Genomic DNA, 15,278 nt, shown 5'->3' with positions numbered 1-15,278 from the left:
GGCCTGACCATAATAAAGGTCTGTTCATTATGATGTTTTATTTTGTATGTGGTTTACTTTTAGATTGGCCTGTAGGCTGTTCAAAGGCTACTGGCTGCAGAGGAGATGAACGATAGACTGTAAAGTTTACGGCTTTAGGGCAGCCACAGTATAGGTACTGCAATAAACCGATTATTATGTTAGAGTTTTCCTATCATGGGAAGAAAACAAATATACACATTTTTGTTTGGAGACTTATGTATTACATCACTTTTTTAATAGAAATTATAGCTAAGTACATGAGTAATTGTGTGTGAGTGTGTGAGTGTGTGTGCATCCATGCAGGCGTGTGTCCATGACTTCCCATTGATGATGTCGGCCTACACAGCATCACGCCATCATGATTTCTGTGGGATGATAGGAGCCATGACGCTGTTTAGAATGAGAAAGAAAGGAGTGGCCTTCACATTTGTGCTCTAAAGGACATGTGCCAGGGTTGTACCTTCTCTCACACACGCACACACTGGCAGGACGAAGAGGGAATTGTTATATTGCTGATGAGAATGGTATAAAAACCCGAAAGATTACTTTGGCATCATATTGTGTTGGCCAATAAAGGATAGTCAGCCTGTTTAATCACTTTTTTGCTCTGTCACCCTTCTACTCATTCAACTTTTCTTAAATATTTGATTTATTATGAAATTAGTTCACACTTTCAAAGTAAAAACATAATAATGGTAACACTTAATTTTACAGCCCACTAATTACCTACAAACTATAACAGTGTGATTACATAATTATTACTCGATAATACTTAATAATAGTATTCGCATCGAACACCAGGAAGTACCAATTGTCACCAAGACGTTACCAAATATTGTTGTGTGTTTGCATATGGGGAGTGTGCCAGACAGTGTATAAGTACACTGAACCCTGCTCAAGGACAAGCCTGCTGAGGAAAAGCGGTAAGATAAGAGATAAGATAAGAGGAAAGCAATATAGACTACAATACCACCGGATTTCACACATCAGTCTTGGGATTTCAACCAAAAACCCTCTATTAGGCTCTTTAGCCTTCTGGTATTTGTAGTTCAGCACAACAGTGGTACAAGCGGCACTTGTGTCAATGAACCCTAATGAGACCAGACTAAGAGCACCGATTTGTAAAAATGTCCCTTAGTTGTTCAATATAGGGACCACTACTATGAAATACTGCACCTGACATCACCAGTGGACTGTCCCCTATATCCACTGTTGAGGAAGAACTATCTCTGGCAGATCACCTCTTGTCTTATCACCCATATCTGTGTGTTATCACAGAGAGATTGAAGCATTTTTGGTTCCCCATAGCCTCAGTCATGGAGCTGCAGAGGCTGTACCTCACAGATTACCTTGACGTGTAATAGTGATGGACACAGTCCAGGCAGGCCAAACATAAGCATAGATCTTATGATGAGATGACTCTTGTCCTGTTATAATAGCACGATAGGTTGCTACTGTCCTTTGGTCTAATTACCTACCTGAGAAGTGAGTGATAGATAGTGATCGCCCAGTTCCAAAAACATCCCCTTAGCCCTGAACCCTTGGCAACTCAAGGTTAGATAATGTGATGATTCCTACCTCCCACTTCAGATGGCTTGCCAACATGTTCATCAGTCATTTTTGAAAAAGAACAGACCCCAGTATTTTCTAATAAGAAATATGTGAACCACCAAGTAAACGGAACCATGTAGTGAAGCATGAGCGCAAACACAAGTGCAATCGCTGCTGTGTTTCTGGGCCATGTCATGCGTCTCTTTCTGCTGATATGTTCTGATGCTACCCTGTGAGCCTGAAAGGAATGCCCTAACTGATAACAATCTAACATTCCTGCCCCTTTTACAGCAGCTCAGGGTATGACAACCATGTGGACAGAGAAAGTAGTCTCTGGCCATCATTATTACTTGATTATATATGGGTGAGAGAATAACAGAATAAGCTTTGACAGACTGTATAAGGTGTGTGCAGAGAATGATCAGTGATCGCCCAGTGTCATCCCTCCCTCCTCCCCCACACAACGGGCACTATGGCCGGGAACAGGAATGGGACCTTGAGCCTTCCTCATGGAAGGCCATGGTCTAAGGTTCACACTCAGTAGAGACCATATCCCAAGCAGGCCCTGATAAGATTCATGAGAAAGGCTTTAGCTACACTACAAAGTCAAAAGTTTGGACACACCTACTTATTCCATGGTTTTTCTTTATTTGTACTATTTATACATTGTAGAATAATAATGAAGACATCAAAACTATGAAATAACAAATATGGAATCATGTAGTAACAAAAAAGTGTTAAACAAATCTTCAAAGTAGCCACCCTGTGCTTTGATGACAGCTTTGCACACTCTTGGCATTCTCTCAACCAGCTTCATGAGGTAGTCACCTGGAATGCATTTCAATTAACATGTGTGCCTTGTTAAAAGTTCATTTGTGGAATTTCTTTCCTTCTTAATGCGTTTGTGCCAATCAGTTGTGTTGTGACAAGGTAGGGGTGGTATACAGAAGATAGCCCTATTTGGTAAAAGACCAAGTCCATATTATGGCAAGAACAGCTGAAATAAGCAAAGAGCAAAGAGAAACGACAGTCCGTCATTACTTTAAGACATAAAGGTTAGGCCTCCTGGGGGGCGCAGTGGTCTAGGGCACTGCATCGCAGTGCTAGCTGTGCCACCAGAGACTCTGGGTTCGTGCCCAGGCTCTGTCGCAGCCGGCCGCGACCGGGAGGTCCGTGGGGCGATGCACAATTGGCCTAGTGTCGTCCGGGTTAGGGAGGGTTTGACCGGTAGGGATATCCTTGTCTCATCGCGCACCAGCGATTCCTGTGCCGGGCCGGGAGCAATGCACACTAACCAAGGTCGCCAGGTGAACAGTGTTTCCTCCGACACATTGGTGTGGCTGGCTTCCGGGTTGGATGAGCGATGTGTTAAGAAGCAGTTCGGCTTGGTTGGGTTGTGTTTCGGAGGACGCATGGCTTTCGACCTTCGTCTCTTCCGAGCCCGTACGAGAGTTGAGACAAGATAGTAATTACTAACAATTGGATACCAAGAAATTGGGGAGAAAAATGGGGTAAAACATATATTTTTTTTACAGAAAAAAAAGACATAATGGTCAGTTAATCCAGAACATTTCAAGATATCAGAGGGACCCAAACACAACGTTAAACTAATCTCTGATACCACCTGTCCAACTGTAGGTCATAAAGTGCTCTGGAATAGAAAGCTCCTATCGACCCAGAAGTATTTACATTCAGTTAAACAAACACACGTGCTCAAGAGATGGACATCAGCCTATGAATTACAGCAACTCTCACTACCCCTCTCTCTCTCTCCTAACTTTTCACTCTTTCTCTCTTGTAAACTCCTTTCCGCCACCCTCTTTCTCTTTCTCTGTTTCTCCCTCGCTGTCTCCTTCTCGTTTCCTCCCTGTTCATTGACACAAATACAAGTGAGGCAAACCTTGAGTTAATGGGGTAAAGCTGGAATAGGGGTAAGGGGGATAAGCGCAGGGGTTTTGTGGGCCGTAGAGGGCGGTGGCGGTATGTTTGTTATTTTGTTTTCCCAGTTTCTCTGTCTCCTGGTAACATTCTACCATCCTCATTGCCCCGGTTAATTATCAATCAGATGAATGTCTCTTTGCTCGTTCTGATTGGCATTTGCTGCATCAGGCCAGATAAAACAGGTGACATCACACCACTGATACTAGTCATGGGGTGGGGTGGCTGATGTCTTCGCCTTTTCCTGCCCCTGGCTCTCACCCCTGGGACTTACAGACAGACAGGCAGGCAGACAGACAGAGAACGAGAGAGAGGACTAACACACAGAGGCCTCTCTCACTATATCATCCCTTCACTGGAAAAAAAACCATCTAATTTTTGTTATTTATTCAAGTGATCGTATTGAGATTAGAACTCTCTTTTGAAAGGGGAGACCTGCCATAGTACGACGGCAACTAAACCCGACACTCCATCCTAATCTACCTGGAGTTCCAGGCTCTTTCTAAGCTGTGAGGTGCTGTGGAATAGCAGCATGGGTAGACCCACTATGAGCCGTGCCACTGCCCTGCTCACACTCCTGGCCTGTCTGGTAAGTCCTTCCGTTTCTCCCCGATGGCTGTTACCCAGAGGTAGAGACGGAACGTTTTGTGTTGATGGCGTTTCCATTTCCACCACTGGTGTTACAGGGTGTGCTAGTTAAGCAACTTGCAAGTGTCTACGTTGCCATTCAACACTAACAGAATCACAATAACTCAGAATCCAGTGCTCGAATGAGACTATATTTCTTTGAATATAATAATAGACTTAAAGGAAAGTGTAACTGTAATATCTACTGGGATGTGTTTATGTTAATGCAAAGTTTAGGTGTATGTAATATTATGCAATTCATTGTAAAATAGAGGGACTGTAGTTTTTATACTTATTCACTAAGGGGCGACCGTCATGTTTACTTAGTGGTCATAGTCCAATAACGTTTCCTCTATTTTTTTTTATTTTTTAAATTGTCTCTAGTCTCTCTATTCCTGTACATACTAATACTATCTGTGCTGGTGATTAAGCCTTGAAACATACAGTAACTTACTCTCTCCACCCTCTTATTGTCATTACGCACAAACAGCAAAGAGCAAGGTAAAAAAAAACAAGGCGAATACAGAAGAATATTTGTAGGCCAGAAATCAGTTGAAAAATAGATAGTGGAAATTAGAAGGGTATCCCAACCAGAAGGATGAAAAGGTGAAGTGTATTCTGGTTACACCACCATTATCTCCCCTCAGTCATACGAACTCTGTCATTTCACTAGGATCTTCATTTGAGCCAGTTTGCTCCAGCAGGAAATAATCCTCCAGCAACAGGAAATGTGAATTATTATGTGGATTATAATTAATGGACATTTTTGTAGGGGTTGATACACTTTTCGTTAGGGCAAATCAAGTCAAAGTGGTAATGACAACATTTTTAAAACTCAAATACACTACAAGTTTGCATTTCCTGCTGTGCAGGACAATTCTCAGCAACAAATAGTGATCAAATTGAGATCCTATGTGTGTATGTCTCCCCCAGGTTGTCTTAGAGGCCCGTCATGAGCCAGGATACTGTGCCTTCTACGAGGAGTGTGGTAGAAACCCAACGGTGGCGGGATCCCTCCTCCCCCCCATAATCCCCTGCCTCAACTACAGCCGTGCTCGAGCCCTCGAGGGGGAGCACTACCAGCAACTCAAAAAGGTCAGTGGTTCTGGCCCAGTAACTCTCTGGGTGGTTCTGTCTGTTTGCTCTGGAGAGCGTGCGCGCGCGAGAGAGAGCGAGAGAGAGAGAGCGAGAGAGAGAGAGAGAGAGAGCTGACATTGGCAGTGTTTTAAAGCGACAGAGCAATGTCAAGTTTCAGGTAAATGACCTAACTGTTGTTATGATTCTAGGTGTGCCCCATGCTGGACCGTGGAGAGGGCAGCACCACCGCCTGCTGCTCTATAAAGCAGCTCAAGTCCCTGGAAATGAGCCTGATGCTGTCCAAGGCAGTGCTCATGCGCTGCCCCTCCTGTGCTGACAACTTTGCCCACCTCCACTGCATCAACACCTGCAGCCCTGACCAGACCACAACCATTAACGTGACACGCACCATGAACATCACCACCTTGGGGATTGTCAAAGAGGCTGTGGTGGGTTACCAGGCCTACTTGTCCACCTCGTTTGCCGACAAATCCTTTGAGTCCTGCAAGAACGTGAGGATTCCCGCCACGGGGGGGTATGCCATCGCTACCATGTGTGGACGCTATGGCTCAGCACTCTGTACGGCTCAGCGCTGGTATGACTTCCAGGGAGACTCCAGTAATGGACTGGCCCCACTGGACATCGACTTCAGGCTGATCCCAGAAGGGGTCACCGAGGGGATACCCGATGGGGTAGTACCTTACGCTGGGAGGGCGCTGGGGTGTAACGAGATGACCCCAACAGGGGCAGAGGTTTGCTCCTGCCAGGACTGCCAGGCCTCGTGCCCGGTCGTACCCTCTCCCCCACCCCCCGCAGAACCCTTCACCATCGGTGGGGTGGACGGCTACCTGGTGCTATGTGTGATCTTCCTCTGCGTTCTCATTCTAGCCTTCCTGCTCTTTGTGCTCTCCACCTACCTCCTGAGGAAGGAAGAGGGCAAGGACTCTGAGAAAGGGAAAGGAAAGGGGAAAGGGATGGATAAGAATGGGAACAACGTGAGTGAGAGGCTGATTGAACCGTGGGAGGTGACGTGTACAGACAAGAACAGCCTGGCTACTCAGGAGTTCCTGGGTTCTGGGTTCCGGGCATGGGGCACCCTCGTCGCCTCACACCCCCTCAAGGTGTTGCTAGCGTCGGCTGTGGTCACAGCTGCCTTCGCCACAGGACTCATGCACATTGAACTGACCACTGACCCGGTCCAGTTGTGGTCAGCCCCAAACAGCCGTGCCCGTATGGAGAAGGACTTCCATGACAAGCACTTTGACCCATTCTTTAGAACCAACCAGATGATCCTAACAGCGCCGGGCCGACCTGGTCACTTCTACGACTCGTTGCTGTTCGGGAAGCAGAACTTCAGTGGAATCATTGCCAAAGACCTGATCCTGGAACTTCTAAAGCTGCAGAAAAAGATTCAGGTAGAGTAGAACAGACACCAACACTAATGGCACTACAATTGGTATTAATGAAATATCATGAACATTGTGTTAGTAGTAGTTCTACCAGTTCTATGATAGAGAACATGTGATTATTGACATATTGTATTTATTCTTAATGATTGTGATAATCAGAAATCACTAAAGTAATGCAATACTAAACTCCTTTATTGTTTCAACTCTTATCTGCAGAACATTGAGTTCTGGTCGAATGATCTGAACCGTATGGCAAGTCTGAAGGATGTGTGCTTCGCGCCCCTCAACCCCTCCAACCCCTCCCTGACTGACTGTGCTGTCAACAGCCTGCCCCAGTACTTCCAGAACAGTGTGGACAACCTCAACGCTAAAGTCAACATGACGGAGCTGGGAGTGACCAAGGAGGTGGACTGGAGAGACCACTTCATCTACTGCGTCAAGTAAGTCTGATTTGTGACACGCCTCCCTTTCTGTCAGTGAAAACACAATCAGATTCTAGGGCCGTTTTTAAATATTAATTTATCGTTGTTATATGTTTATATCATTGACAGTAAGGCAGCTAAATGAAACATGATCTTCTATGCCCCATTCCCTGCAGCTCTCCCCTGTCGTTCAAAGACATCACTGACCTGCAGTTGAGCTGCATGGCTGATTATGGAGCACCAGTCTTCCCCTTCCTCGCAGTGGGAGGATACGAGAGTAAGTCTTCATGTCGTTTATTTTTTTTGTAATAATACTTTAATTAGTCCCTAGATTGCATTCTTCTTTGGCTCTGCTACCAATCCCGCAGAACAGATGCCGACACTAACCTAGTAGCTTGACGACACTTCATAGACTAGATGACTAGTGGTTCTCCGTAGCTCAGTCAGTCGAGCATAGCACAGCTTTGGCGCTTGCAACGCCAGTATAGTGGGTTCGATTCCCGGGACCAACCGTATGTGAAATGTGAGTCGCTTTGGATAAAATCATCTGCTAAATGGCATTTGTTATTATATATCAGATGAATCCTGTGTATTAACCCAGCTTTCGTAATCTCCCCCCTCTCAGATGAAGGCTACACTACAGCAGAAGCTCTCATCCTGACATTCTCCCTCAATAACTACCCTCGAGACAACGTTAAGTTCAAGGTGGCCCTGGAGTGGGAGCAAAGGTTCCTGGACATAGTCCAAGAGTACCAGAAGAGTCCAGGCAACCCGTTCACCTTTGCGTACATGGCTGAGGTACGCAAACCAGGGATATCGCCCATACAGACAGTCTACTTATTGATTACCTGCTATTTACCTTGGAAGACATTACATGGTCATAATATTGAAATACATTGCTTTATTAGTCTAGAATTACCTCTCTCTGTTCTCTCCCCTCTCTCCTTTTCTTTTATATACTTCTCTGCCACTGCTCTCTCCCATCTCTCACCCCTTTTCCGAACCCCTCTATTTCTCTCTCTGTAGAGGTCACTGGAGGATGAGATTAACAGGACGACAGCGGAGGACATCCCCATCTTCATGATCAGCTATGCTGTTATCTTTGTGTACATCGCTGTGGCTCTGGGGGAGTACACCTCCTTCAGTCGAATACTGGTGAGGCCACTCGGGGAAATACAATGTGCCAATTTGCCTTTCAACTGCTGCCATTTTAGCCGGACACACACAGAAAACACTTGGCCCGAAGCAGAAAGTCAAATCAATAACCTTAGTAGTTACACAAGGAAAGAAAGGAGGAAACGACTGTATAGATACAGCATGTCCAGATGCAGGCAGTCATATTCTCTAAAATTGCTGATTTTTATGCCTGCTTAGCCTTTTGGAGGGCTAGATGGAACCCAAATGGAATTCTCCGTAATGTCAAAAACTGTAACGCTAGTTTGTAAAATAGATGAAGAACTGTACTGTATGTGACTGGGGTGGATTAAAATGTTTTCCTACGCCATACAGGAAACTGTGGTCAACAGGAGCTGCCCCTGACCTCTGTGGTGTCCCTACAGGTGGACTCGAAGTTCCTGGTTGGTCTGGGTGGTATCCTGGTGGTGGGCTGCTCTGTCCTGGCCTCCATGGGTTTCTACGCCTGGATCGGTATCCCCTCCTCTCTGATCATCCTCCAGGTTGTCCCCTTCCTGGTGCTGGCCGTAGGAGCTGACAACATCTTTATCTTCGTCCTGGAGTACCAGGTGTGTGTGTTTTAAACCTGCTTATCACTCTGCTGGGCATGGCCCACGGTCTCATATTCCTACTGCTCAGCTGCTTTGAGTGTGTGCCTGTGCGTGTGGCTGTAAGTCACTTGACTGTTTTGGTATTCCACAACGACCAGTTGTTCAGTTGGTTCACTCATAATGTTCTTCGTCAGGTGGCAGTATTTTCTCTCTCCGGTAATAGTAAAACTCTCTCCCCCAGAGGGACGCACGGAGGCCAGGCGAAAAGAGGGAGGAGCGGATCGGACGTGTCCTTGGAAATGTAGCTCCCAGCATGCTCCTGTGCTCTCTCTCCGAGTCTGTCTGCTTCTTCCTGGGTGAGCTCCCATTGGCGCACTCAAGAACATAGGAACAGAGCACACAGAAAAGACACTGGTATTTCTTGTCAGAGAGATGCTATTTTTCTTATTGACTCCTCTGAACCTGTAGTAATTCATCAGGTGTGCAAATATGTAGACTCGTCCACCAGCCGACTCTCTCTGTCAAACCTATGTGGTAGCAATGAGCCTGGGTACAAGGTTAGCAACAACGCGTTCTTTCAAATGTCGCCGTCAATGGCAATGACAATAGTGGTCTATACATACCAGGATGTAGCCTACATTCCATCCGTTTAATCAATTCCATACACATGGCGCCTGTGAAGGGGGTTTACATACTCTATGTTAATGACTAACCACTCCTGTTCCTCACCTCTGTCCCCCAGGCGCTCTGAGCACCATGCCTGCTGTCAAGTCCTTTGCTCTGTACGCTGCCCTGGCTGTGCTCATGGACTTCGTGCTGCAGATGACGGCCTTCGTGGCGTTGCTGTCCCTGGACGCCAGACGGCAGGACGGGAACCGCTGCGAGCTGGCCTGCTGCGTCGCCGTCAAGACCACGGCCCCCTCCAAACCCAACGAGGGTTTCCTTCTGCCCGCCATGAGGAAATACTATGCCCCCGTCCTCCTCCACCCCGTCACCAGGGTCATAGTGGTAAATAAACGATTGTCTTTTGACCTTTTATACATTGGTGTTCCTTCTAGTTAGCTCAGTTGGCTGGTTTTGGTTACGGTTGTGGTTGAAGTCCTCCTCCTCTCTCCCTCTGCCAGATTGTTGTGTTCATCTTTATGTTCATCTCCTCCATCTACCTGATGTTCTATGTGACAGTGGGTCTGGATCAGGAGCTGGCTATGCCCCAGGTGAGTGACACCTGGACTACTGCTTGAATGCACCTCCCATGACCCTTTATTCATTCATTCTTTCATTCATTCATGAATAACATATAACAACATACAGTATGAACGACAGGAAACAGCCTAAATAACAGTACATTTTCATCCATGTACTGGCCACGTGACACCTTTTCCTCTCATCCTCTGTCTCAGGGTTCCTACATGTTGGAGTATTTCAAGTACCTGTATGCGTACTTTGAGGTGGGCGTCCCAACCTATTTTGTCACGACAAAGGGCTTTAACTTCACCAGCATAGCGGGTATGAATGCAACCTGCTCCAGTGTGGGCTGTGACCCCTTCTCTCTCACTCAGAAGATCCAGTACGCCACTGAATACCCTGACCTGTGAGTAGTCATTCGATTTTAAATTAAACGGAGGATTAAAAACAATAATAATAATTACATTTAGAAAGCTAGTTATTTTCACCTGGTCTCAAAGCACTTTATATTGGGTGTGGGTAAATAGGCTTGTATACACTAAGTGTTCAAAACATTAAGAACACCTGCTCTTTCCATGACACAGACTGACCAGGTGAATCCAGGTGAAAGCTATGATTACTTATTGATGTCACTTTAATCCACTTCAATCAGTGTAGATGAAGGGGAGGATACAGGTTCAACTTATTTTTAAGCCTTGAGACAATTGAGACATGGATTGTGTGTGTGCATTCAGAGGGTGAATTGGCAAGACAAAAGATTAAAGTGCCTTTGAATGGGGTATGGTAGTAGGTGCCAGGCACATCCGGTTTGTGTCAAGAACTGCAATGCTGCTGTATTTTTATGCTCAACCGTTTCCCGAGTGTACCAAGAATGATTCACCACACAAAAAAAAAGTGCTATCTAAAACATTAAAGGTTTCTTCTTCAGCTGTCCCCACAGGAAAACCTTTTGAAGAACCTTTTTTCGTTCCATATTGAACCCTTTTGGTTCCAGGTAGAACCCTATTCGGTTCAATTTAGAACCCTTGGAGTCAACATGGGCCAGCATCCCTATGAAACGCTTTCGACACGTTGTAGAGTCCATGCCCTGACGAATTGAGGCTGTTCTGAGGGAAAAGGGGGGGGGGGTGCAACTCAAGATTAGGAAGGGTGTTCTTAATGTTTTGTATACTCAGTGTATATTCAAACACTACTTCCTTCTAACGGTGTTGTTGTTCTGTTTCCAGTCTGTCTCTCTGACTCCTCCCTCACCCTTTTCCCCACTGCACTCAACCTTGAACTTATTGATATCCACAAGGCCACCTCGCACACAGCCAATCACAACGCTCCCTGATCAACCCAGTTACGCAAAACACATTCAAGAATATATCAGGGATTATGTTCAAGAGGATAGAAAGGCTATATCATCAAATCTGATGAGCAACCTATTCAGTCTTAATCTAGGGTTAGGATTAAGGTTAATGTTAGGGGTAAGGGTTAAGTTTAGGGTTAGTGGTTAAATAGCCTTTGTGGTCAGAAAGCGCCACACTTCTGACCTCTCTAGCGTGGAGATAAGGTCTCAGGGCTGCTGGTATCACCACCTCATTAATGCACCTTTGTTTTCGATTTGCCATATCAGCAGCTGGTGTTGTAAACGTAAAAGGTAGTACTCCAAAGCCAAAGTTCGGCTGACTCTGGGGGTTTTGCGTGAACGTGGATGAAAGTGAAATAAAATAAGGGGGAAGTTCGTAACGATGGCAGAATGATGGGTACTTTCTGATAGATAACGGTGCTTGTTTTAATGAGTCCCAACTCATTGATATGATTAACAGATCTTACATGGCCATCCCAGCAAATTCGTGGGTGGACGACTTCATTGACTGGCTAAACCCTGGATCCAAATGCTGTCGGCTCTATTCCATCGGTCCTAACAAAGGGAAATTCTGTCCCGCGAGCGAATGTGAGTACCAAGTACCTCAGAGACAGCCGGACAATGGGAACTAAAAACAAAGAACATTATCCTCTCTGTTTGTTATGCATGAATAAAACATAAAGAAACATGTATCTAACCTGATGTATAATGTGTTGTGTGCGTAGCGGCCTTCCTGTGTGGGCAGAAGTGTATGAAGACTCCCCTTAACGGGGTACTGAGGCCCGACAAGGAGCAATTCAACCGCTTCCTACCAGACTTCCTAGGCAACAGGCCCGACCTGCAGTGCCCTAAGGGGTGAGTGTCACACACACACACACACACACACACACACACACACACACACACACACACACACACACACACACACACACACACACACACACACACACACACACACACACACACACACACACACACACACACACACACACACGCACACACGCGCACACACACGCACACACGCACACATGCAAACACACGCATCCACACATGCATGTGTGTAATGGTCTGTTTCTCTTCCTAACAGAGGTCTTGGAGCCTATGATAAGGCTGTGATCACAGATGAGAGTGGAGAAATTATAGGTGAGGAATACTGGATATTATTTATCACATTTTAACCTAATACACAGACAATAAAGCTTCGGAAGTCGAAGGTGACCTGTGTCTCTGTGTTGTTAGCCACCAGGTTCATGGCGTACCACACGGCCCTGACCACCTCCAAGGAGTTCACTGCAGCTCTAAAAATAGCCAGAGAGCTGGCCCACAACATCACCCTCAGCATGAGATCCATACCTGGCACATCCCAGGACTTTGAGGTCTTCCCCTACACGTATGTTAGCTCAGCGTCCTCCTCCTTTCTCCTCGTCTTTTTCTCCACTTCTCACATCTTTCCGTATACATCTATTCCTCCTTTCCCCTCTGGGAGAGGCTGTGGACAAGCATCAGTTAATCAGACTGTCATCCTCCTCTCCTTCCAGGGTGACCTATGTGTTCTATGAACAGTACCTGACCATTGTGTCTGAGGGACTGTTTAACATCTCCCTGTGCCTACTGCCAACCTTTGTGGTGTGCTGTCTGCTGCTGGGCATGGACCTGCGCTCCGGCGTTCTCAACCTCCTCACCATCATCATGATCACCGTGGATACCGTGGGCGTCATGACACTGTGGGGCATCGACTACAACGCTGTGGCTCTTATCAACCTGGTCACGGTAAGGAACCAGAGCACTACTTGTGTTGGCGCGGGTGCAACTTCTTGCAACGTGTCTCAACTTCAGCACCAGTTTGAAACCTCATAAATCCTGTTTGTAAACATGCTGTAGATAGTGTCCCCAATCTTTACTCCCTGAAATGGACTATAAGCCACTGTCCCCACCCAAGCTGCACTTGACATAAGCAAACATGCGTTTTTACACCCTAACCCTCCCCCTTCCCTCTCTGTCTGGTCCACAGGCGGTGGGTATCTCTGTGGAGTTTGTATCTCACATGACACGATCCTTTGCCATGAGCATCCAGCCTACACATGTAGAGAGAGCCAAGGAGGCTACTGCTACTATGGGCAGTGCGGTGAGTCCAAGTGCCAGACCACACAATCCCTGTACAGCCATTAGATACATGGCCTTGTCAAAACCACAAAGATATATGTGGACACTTAATGGACTTCATTTTTTAATTTTTTATTTACGCTGAACGTCTGTTTGTCCCTGTGCGGTTCTACAGGTGTTTGCTGGCGTCGCCATGACGAACCTGCCTGGCATAGTTGTGTTGGCATTTGCCAAAGCCCAGCTCATCCAGATATTCTTCTTCCGTTTAAACCTGGTTATCACTCTGCTGGGCATGGCCCATGGCCTCATATTCCTGCCCGTGCTGCTCAGCTACTTTGGTGAGAGTGCGTGCGTGTGTGCGTGCGTGGGCGCGTGTCAACCAACAGATTAGTCACTGAATTAAGGTTTTTTCACTCTGTGACCTTTTTTGGACTGATACCTTTTTCCCTATCCTGTGTGTCTCTCAGGTCCTGGAGTGAATAAAGCAGTGTTGCTACGGCTACAACAGGCCAAGGCCCAGGAGCTGGAGCTGAGTAGCAACGCCAAGAACATCTACGACAACATCGGCTACGAAAACCAGGAGAACAGCCCCAACCCCCATCACCCCGTACGAACCCCGCACCACTGAGAACCTCAAAAAGGTTGCGATAGAAGAGACAATACCCCACCCCCTCCCCACACAGAGACAATCTCTGAGGAACAGCTGGATAAAGTGGTGAGAGTGGGCCATTTCTGAACACCACCACCTAACCAACTGTTTCCAGGTTATCTACATATACCTCCATAACCATAGGAACCGCAAGAGCCCGAAGCAAGGACAATGTATGTGGCAAAGCAGGGTCTAATAGAGATTCTATATATTGAGCCATATGTGCAGATCTTCATCTATGGCACTAGCGGCAATGTCCCATTATTCAGGAAAGGCAGGACTGAAGGCCGCAATAGACACGACCGTGCAATATCTACTACCAGATGAACTGTGTGGAGTGGAGATACATAACCACGCACTGAGCTGAGGGACCTATTGGTCGTTCAACAGAGACATCACTTATAATAAATAGTATACTGTGTAATGTAGACATGTAGTCTCTCATCTCCATATTCTGCATGTGACAGTTTCTGCCTGGGCAGGAGGAACTGGCAGGATGATTTCTGCATTGCAAATTAGGCAGGCACAAAGTGGTTCCTAGTGAGAAATTACATACAAATATGCTAACAAAATTATTTTTTTATACTATTAGAATTGTTTTATGTGTCAGTTAAATGTAAATGTATGAACAAAATCTGTTCATCAAGTATTCCCACGAATAAAAAAGAGATGTGATCATGTCTGAATGTAATCAAGGTAAGAAAGTATAGTTATTTTCAAATACAATCTCTTTTGGTTGTGGTCAATTTGCAGTGTACAAATTATTATAATTATGTTTCGGTTCCCCTTCCATCCACTCCGACAAAATTCGGCCTGCAGCTGAATCTAGTTGCTTTCCCCTAAATTACAGTAAGAGAAAACACTCCAGTAAATCATTATTTTCTGTATTGTTTGTAAAAAAATATTGTGAAATGACTATTAAACTTGTCTGTAAAGTATGCGTGACTTGACTTTGTAGGCTGTGGTAACCCCAGGAATAAAATGGCATAATGATTTTCATAATTCATTATAAATGCATTACATAAGCACAATGGGGCCGATTCCAAACGAAGTTTTAATGCACCTTTATCTCATGCATATTCTGACCTTGAACATAAGCATGAGAGTAGCATGCCATTCACCCGCTCGCTATTCATTCGGGTGGAGGTAGAATAAATTAAGGCGAGGCGGAGGTGTGTCTACAGATATCCCGTATTCTGACCTTGATTTAATTCCCTCATA

The 15,278-nt window shown here is 45.8% G+C and overlaps 1 protein-coding gene across 1 annotated transcript; it reads left to right on the top strand.

Annotated features, from left to right (window-relative positions):
• The first annotated feature begins 3,513 nt into the window (after nucleotides 1–3,513).
• On the top strand, nucleotides 3,514–14,995 carry npc1l1 (NPC1-like 1). Its single transcript, XM_021606462.3, has 20 exons — nucleotides 3,514–4,099; nucleotides 5,071–5,232; nucleotides 5,424–6,629; nucleotides 6,840–7,063; nucleotides 7,222–7,322; nucleotides 7,671–7,843; nucleotides 8,072–8,200; nucleotides 8,605–8,787; nucleotides 9,011–9,125; nucleotides 9,512–9,777; nucleotides 9,894–9,983; nucleotides 10,170–10,360; nucleotides 11,766–11,893; nucleotides 12,031–12,160; nucleotides 12,393–12,448; nucleotides 12,545–12,695; nucleotides 12,844–13,075; nucleotides 13,317–13,430; nucleotides 13,584–13,746; nucleotides 13,876–14,995. The coding sequence occupies exons 1-20, from the start codon at nucleotides 4,043–4,045 to the stop codon at nucleotides 14,034–14,036; spliced, it is 4,032 nt and encodes a 1,343-aa protein (XP_021462137.3). The 5' UTR covers nucleotides 3,514–4,042; the 3' UTR covers nucleotides 14,037–14,995.
• The last annotated feature ends 283 nt before the right edge of the window (nucleotides 14,996–15,278 follow it).

This window comes from Oncorhynchus mykiss, chromosome 6 (genome assembly GCF_057628025.1).
Source record: "Oncorhynchus mykiss isolate SJ-2025 chromosome 6, ASM5762802v1, whole genome shotgun sequence".
Lineage (NCBI taxonomy): Eukaryota > Metazoa > Chordata > Actinopteri > Salmoniformes > Salmonidae > Oncorhynchus > Oncorhynchus mykiss.
Note: the sequence above shows the minus strand (reverse complement) of the source record. Positions and strands in the feature narration are given on the sequence as shown.

What these genes read in the sequence shown, in the direction of transcription:
- npc1l1 (XM_021606462.3), top strand. Translation starts at nt 4,043, where the DNA reads ATGGGTAGACCCACTATGAGCCGTGCCACTGCCCTGCTCACACTCCTG. An exon ending in AGCTGCAGAAAAAGATTCAG is followed by an intron (nt 6,630 to 6,839) that starts GTAGAGTAGAAC and finishes TCTTATCTGCAG; the next exon opens with AACATTGAGTTCTGGTCGAA. An exon ending in TTTGAGGTCTTCCCCTACAC is followed by an intron (nt 12,696 to 12,843) that starts GTATGTTAGCTC and finishes CTCTCCTTCCAG; the next exon opens with GGTGACCTATGTGTTCTATG.